The sequence below is a fragment of the Lycium barbarum genome, chromosome 3, assembly GCF_019175385.1.
Source record: "Lycium barbarum isolate Lr01 chromosome 3, ASM1917538v2, whole genome shotgun sequence".
In the NCBI taxonomy this organism is placed as follows: domain Eukaryota; kingdom Viridiplantae; phylum Streptophyta; class Magnoliopsida; order Solanales; family Solanaceae; genus Lycium; species Lycium barbarum.
Window position 1 is genome coordinate 113,617,993 of NC_083339.1, and position 7,274 is coordinate 113,625,266.

The following is a 7,274-nucleotide window of genomic DNA, read 5'->3' on the forward strand; positions in this document are numbered from 1 at the left end:
TTGAAAGTCGACTGAATGTGATGAAAGGTTATATGCTTAACACATGCAAGTCGAATGTGAGTGACTACATGCAAAAGCTTTTGCTTCTTCCTTTCCTTCTGCTGGCAAGTAGCAAAGACAGCACCTTCTATCAAAAATGGAAAATTGGCTATGGAGATTCCGTGCGGTCAGAAATTAATACTAGCCTGACGACTCAAAGCAAGGTCGAAATTCAGCAACTTTGTTTTCCACCCCTTGCTTATACTCAATTGTGTAATCAAATGGCATCAGTTTAGTGAGCCAAGATAGTTGAGAGTTTGTATGCAACTTTTGCTCCATCAAGAACTGCAATGCCTTTTGATCAGTTCTGATAATAAACTTTTGACCAAGCAAATACTGGGACCACTTGGTGACAGCTTGTACAATAGCTAGTAACTCTCTGTCATAAACAGACAATGCAACATGTCTAGGAGATGGGGCCTTACTAATGAAGTCAATAGGATGTCCCTCTTGCATTAGGACTGCACCAATCCCATATCTACTTGCATCAGTTTCTACAATAAACACCTTGTTTGCATCAGGCAATGCTAGAATTGGAGACTGAGTGAGCATCAACTTCAGCTTCTCAAATGCACTAGTAGCAGCATCTGGCCATTGGAACTTATCCTTCTTTAGCAAATCAGTCAAAGGTTTACCTATAATCCCAAATCCTTGAATGAATCTCCTATAGTAACCCGCTAAACCCAAAAATCCCATTAGCTGTTTAATGGTAGCAGGAACTGGCTATTTCCTGACTGCTTGAATCTTTTGAGGATCAGTGGAAACACCCTCTTGAGTAATAAAGTGGCCTAAGTATTCAATTCTTTGAACCCCAAAGAAACACTTACTTTCCTTAGCAAAAAGTTGGTGTTTCTGCATCTCTTACACACATCTGAGATGGCTCAAATGATCCTCCATAGATTTGCTATATATCAATATGTCATCAAAGAAAACTAGTACAAACTTCCTAAAAAATTGATGAAAAACAGTGTTCATAAGACCTTGAAAAGTTGCAGGAGCATTTCAAATGCCAAAAGGCATGACCAGGTATTCAAAATGTCTTGAATGTGTTCTAAAAGTTGTTTTGGGCACATCCTCTATTGCCATTCTCAGTTGGTGATATCCTGACCTTAGATCAATCTTAGAAAAGATTTTAGAACCCTCCAATTCATCCAATAGGTCCTCTACAATGGGAATAGGAAATTTATTCTTTACAGTGAATTTGTTGAGGTCTCTATAGTCAACACACATTCTCCATGAACCATCTTTTTTTCCCACTAACACCACAGGAGAAGCAAATGGGCTGCAACTAGGTTGTATGATGCCTTGATCTAACATTTGTTGCACTAACTCTTCAATGATATCCTTCTTAACAGAGGGGTACCTATATGGTCTCTTATTTATTGGTTCAGTACCATTTTTTAACACTATTCTATGGTCAAAGACACCTCTGGATGGAGGAAGTTGCTTAGGTTCCTCAAATAGTAGTTTAAACTCAGATAATAGATCTAGTAATCTAATATCAATAGTTGGATTAGCCTTAGTTTCTATAGCATACCACTGCATACCACTGCTCATGGATGGAACAACTTGTATCATGCATAGTTCAGCTTGATTACCTGAAGCTTTAGCCAATTTCCCAGCTCCTGGTGAAGTGATTTGAGTGCCAGCTCCCCTGAGGCAATGTTTCCTTCCTTTGTACCAGAATTCCATAGTTAGTTTCTTGAAATTCATCTTGATATCACCCAATGTCAAAAGCCACCGAACCCCTAGAACTACACTGCAAGATCCCAAGGGTAATAGCAAAAAGTCAGCTAAAAATTCAACCCCTTGTAGTAACCAGGAAATGGTACACATTTTGTCCACTCTCATAGCATTTCCATTAGTTGCAGATACTACATCTGGTATAGTAGGTTTGATAGTGCAACCCAACTTCATGACAACACTAGGATCAATAAAATTGTGAGAACTTCCAGTAGCTATTAAAATGTGTAATGGTTTCTTGGCATGATAACCAGTTACTCTCATAGTTCTATATCCAAGTGTGCCATTTAGTGCATGTACTGATATCTCCATTTGTTGTAAACTGTGAGCTTGCACTTCCAACCCTTGATCCTCCACTTTCATCACTTCATCTTCTATGGGTTCTTCTACTACTGGTATGGTTTCCTCCAACTCTAACAAATATAATTGTTTCAAATTCTTGCACTTATGACCAGGAGTATATTTCTCATTACAGAAATAACACAGTCCTTTGGCCCTCTTTTCATTCATTTCCTCCACACTCAATGTTCTTCTATTTATCCCTTTATATGGCACTGCATTACCAGTTGCAGGAGTTGATAATAATGGAGGTTTAGATGAAAACCTGTGATCTGTATACCTCCTATTTGCAGGCTGAACTTGGACTCCTGTGCCACCCATTCTGATGGCTGCAAGATAAGCTTCTTGCATTCTTGCAGTCTTGTATACTTCAGATAATGTCTTGGGGTTAGTTAACTTCACAGCCATATTAAGCTCATGTTTTAACCCTCCAAGAAAACAACTAATAGCATTTTCCTGAGATAGGTTAACTCTTGTCAAATTTTTCTCAAAAGCAGCTTGATAGTCCTTTACATTGCCAGTTTGTGTTACCTTCTTGAGTTCCTCCATTAGGTCATCATAGTCCATCAAAGCCATGACATATTCAGTCCATGATGGAGGTTGCAAATATTGCCTGTACTCCATGTAGGACAGATGCCATTGCACTGCCTCTCCTTCAAATTGCATTGATGCAATACCTATTCTTTCCTCCATAGGAATATTATCCATCTGAAAAAATTATTCAATTCTGAATAACCAAGATCTAAGATCTTCACCAGAAAATCTTAGGAATTCCAATTTTGACCATCTTGAAAACTGAGAATTGTGATTTGAGAAACTGTTGGCACTTCTTTCTCTTTGTGACCTTTCATCAATTGGTCTTGTTGCTTCAAATTGTCTAACACCCTCAAATTGCCTCACACCTTCAAATTGCCTTGAAGTTCCTTCATATTGTCTCCCACCTTCAAACTGCCTTGCAGGTCCATCAGATTGTCTTGCATTAACTTCTGGAATCTCCTCCCTCACCATGGGAGATTTGTCCCTCGTATTAACTCCAGGATTTGCCAACTGTTCCCTCATTGCTAGGACTACTTCATCCAGTTTTTTCAATGATGAAACTTCTCCAGCTAGAGTATTCATTTTAGCATTCATTTATGTCAACATTTGTTGCATCATTTCACGCAGCTCACCTACTTCACTTGTGGAATTCTCATTTGCTCGAGTTGATTTCGTCATTTTGGTCCAAGGAACTGATTGCTCTGATACCAATGTTACTCAAATGCAGGAATTCAATGGAGAATTCGAGGTTTGAGTACTGATTCAGGAGTTTAGAACTCGAGAATGGCAGTTACTAGAATAGAAAAGAAGATAGGATAGAGAAGAGAGTAAAGATTGAAGAAGAAATGTTATGTTGTATATTGATGATCATTTCTCTGTCCAATACAATGATTTATAGCTAATGAATACAATGGAAATATCCTCAACTAACAAATGGAAATGACAGCTAATGGACAGTTAATGCTAACCGACTGCATCAAAGCCTCTAACTAACTTGCTGACCTGGATATTAACTAACTAACTTTTGAATTATACTTCTTGACTACAATTCTGGTAACATAAGATATATAGATTGCACCATAGGAAAGAAATCAGAATTTTATTTTTAAGCATGATTTTAATGTGTCTAGACAAGGCTTGATCTCAAAGCAAGTGAAGGTGGACCAATATCTACTCTAACATGAGGTTCTCGCATAGCCAGCAAAACACTAGGGCTGCTAACAAACAGACAGACTATTAACAACATACAGACAGTATCTAAAATTCAAGAAATATAGTGTGGTCACAGTTTTGATGACATGAGTTGAGCTTAAATGGAACAGTGAGAATTCATATAGCCGACCCCAACTTGTTTGAGACTGAGGCATAGTTGTTTCTAAAATAGTGTGGTCACAGTTTCATATATAGCTATGAGCACAAGGATTAAGGTGATCTGCAGAAGAGATCCAACTGTCTAATATCAATATTGTGAAATAGCGTTTAACTTCGCAGCCATAACAAAAGACATTTTTTATTTTTTTTGAAACTGGTAACTTTAGCCATAACAAAAGACATCCAGATGAAGTAATGAACTATTTAATTTTTACTAATTTTGAACTACTAATTTTTTAAAATAGTGTGGTCACAGTTTACTAAGTGAGTAACAATCATCTGCGGAAGAGATCCAACTGTCTAATCTCAATATTGTGAAATAGTGTTTAACTTCGCAGCCATAACAAAACACATGAAAATGAAGTAATGAACTATATAATTTATACTAATTTTGAACTTGGTACCACTGTGCAACTTTTAATTGCATTAGATTCTTAAGTGCTGAGCATTGAATTTACAGGAGTCATATGATTGCAATTAAAACAGATTCATTTAATTCTTTTTCCTGCGCCAGTAAAATCTATTTAGAATTCACAAAGCAACATTGACTGGAAAGGTATAATTTACTGCCAAATTAGCCAGGCCAAGGTGCCACGCTAACTGTTCTACATATTCCCATGAGATGACCAATAGAAATATACACACAGAATAAGCCTGCTTTTTGTATTCTACAATATACAAATGAATCATCCTCTGCAAAATATAAATTGTTGGTGACATCTTTGATTATGCTGGAGATTCTTAGTGATTAATCCAGAACTAAAAGTGCATGCACATAAAGCATGTAAATGTTAAGGCAAGGTCACAAGTTCTGAGTGAAATATCAAGCCACGGTTCAAACTGTTACCACAAAGGATCTTAAATTTGATCATTTGAGCACTTTGTTTCATCCTTAGCTACTGAGCCCTAGAGCCTTCGGTTTTTTTGTTTGTTTTTTTTTTTTTTTTATAAGAAAATAAAGAATGCAGAAATTATTATAGTAAGTTCTAGAGCCTTGAGCTAGGAGCAGCGCATACAATCTATTAAGTTGGCATCAAACACAACACTTTAAATAACTAAAGCTATCTGGCATAAAAATTACATAATGTGCTCTTTTCAGACATCATAAGGTAAAAAAAATAGACGAGAAAATAAAATAATATTATATAAAAATTTCAGAAGTCGATCACAAAATTGCAACTCATAGTGGAAGGATATATTATGAGAGGAAAAAAGAACATTTGAAGGGTATTGTTACAATGTGACAAATTTGTGGAAAAGCTCATAAAAACAGAGACCTTGGCTACCTAATGTGAGTTGAGTAAACAATAGATCAAGAGACATACAAGATTCCCTGTCTAAAGAGAGCAAGTGTGGCTGAAGAATATATTGTCCAAACAAAGAGAACCCACCAGGCCATAAACAAAGCCACCTCTTTGTCTAGCATCGAACAAGGAAAGAGGCTACATATCCCTTGGAAATTAGTAAGCAAATCATCCCCAAGTTGAGACAAGCCAAGGAAGAGAAGTACCATTGTTGCGGGCAAAAAGAATTGCAGAACCACAAGGCATACAAAGTGATTGTGCAAGAACACCTTGGCCCTACTATAAGCTAAGTCAGGAACTTTGCTAGCGTGCAGTCTCTGGTACCAACACAATACCGCTTCGTTCAAGTACATCTGCACGTTTGCACGCAAAGATACAATCTGCAATAGGCCCGAAACCAACAAACACCACACCCTAAATCTACTGAATTCCGACTTCTGCATACCCACATTTCCAACCAACTCCCTAACATGTTCAACAGACGCCTTATCTTGATCAATAAGTAGCAAGTCAGCAAACGGTTTTACCCAAAGCATTGAGGTCAAAACCATGAACAAATAGTTAGCATGAAGAAGCAATCGCGCAAACCATCCACAAGAAATAATAGGCAAATTGCAACGAAGCTGGTCAGTTCCAAGCCAAAAAGCATGAGCAATTCTGACTGCTGGCATATACAAAAAACACGAAACGCAGCCCATAAAAACTGCAATAAACAACTTCTCAAACCCATGAACTTGTTCAAAATGAACATCAAGAATCCATTTAGGAACAACCCCATGTACAAACGCAAGCGCCAAAACAAAACCAAAAACCCCTAAAACAACACCCAAGTGCTTCTCAGCCAGCTTAGATGCAGATCTTTCAAAAGAAACCTTTAGAATCAAAACAGAAACCCTACAAACAGCCACAAATCCTAACAAAACAGGAATAAAAGAACCATTCTTTAACACACCAGACTCCTCGGATTCCTTCAACAATCTATGAAGCAACAAACAAGAAAGAGAAACAACAATAGAATTAAAACAACCCCTAAATTCCTTAAAATAAATCCTTGTTTGAAGATGACCATCACTAAGCTTTAGCCTAAAGATCTGAGCTTTATTCTCATCAAACTCAAATCTTTCCTTAGATTTCTTTCTTGGTTTGATGAGTTCAGAATCATTAGTACCTGGTCTACGAATGGCTGCTCTAACACCACCATTGTTGGGCGTAACATCATCTGGATGGACATAAGTGAAGAGACCAGAGAGGAAAAATGAGGGAATGTTAAGGAAATGGAGTAAAAGAGTGAGTGAGAGAGCTAGTGTTGATTGCAGAAAGAGATTGGATGATAAAAGTAGCAGTAAAGATGATAAATTGGGCATGATCAGTTATGTAAATGGAGTTAGTTTTTGAGAGTTACTAGTGATCCTCAATTGTGTAAGTAAAGAGGATGGAGATCTCAAAGGAACAACGTTATTCCGTTCGGGTCAACAACGTTATTCATTTGGGCAGTGTCGTTGTTCTTCTTTTTTGGGTCTTGGACTTGCCTTATTTTGGACTCCACGTTATGGACTAGCGTGTGGCATTTGTCTTTTGGGTCATGTTAATCATTTTTTTGCGCGGAATATATTGGCTTTCAAAGGCGCCGGTGTTTAATTTTTATCCATCACCTAAGTCCTAAAAAAGTAGCTAAAACTATTCGAAGTTTTGTGCTCACTAAAAAAATAATTTCACAAAATAAAGTTCCGTCTTATAAGACAGAATTCAGTTATGTCTTAAGGCAAATTGTGTCTTATAAGACCGAACTTAGTTATCTCTTAAGAAATAACTAAGTTGTGCTTTATAAGGCATAACCTTTGCCTTAAGTTATGTCTTAAGATATAACTTTTGCGAAACATTTGTCTTGCGAATTTTGTGTTTTTTTACTGAACTGGGGTCCGAACTCAAAACCTCGGATAT

At 37.2% G+C, this 7,274-nt stretch overlaps 2 protein-coding genes across 2 annotated transcripts; both read right to left on the reverse strand.

Annotated features, from left to right (window-relative positions):
* Window positions 1–1,041: 1,041 nt before the first annotated feature.
* On the reverse strand, window positions 1,042–2,829 carry LOC132631149 (uncharacterized). The gene has a single exon (XM_060346748.1). It carries the CDS (start codon window positions 2,827–2,829, stop codon window positions 1,042–1,044), a length of 1,788 nt encoding a protein of 595 aa, XP_060202731.1.
* A 2,371-nt stretch (window positions 2,830–5,200) lies between these two features.
* On the reverse strand, window positions 5,201–6,909 carry LOC132631873 (uncharacterized). The gene has a single exon (XM_060347586.1). It carries the CDS (start codon window positions 6,695–6,697, stop codon window positions 5,342–5,344), a length of 1,356 nt encoding a protein of 451 aa, XP_060203569.1. The 5' UTR covers window positions 6,698–6,909; the 3' UTR covers window positions 5,201–5,341.
* Window positions 6,910–7,274: the final 365 nt, after the last annotated feature.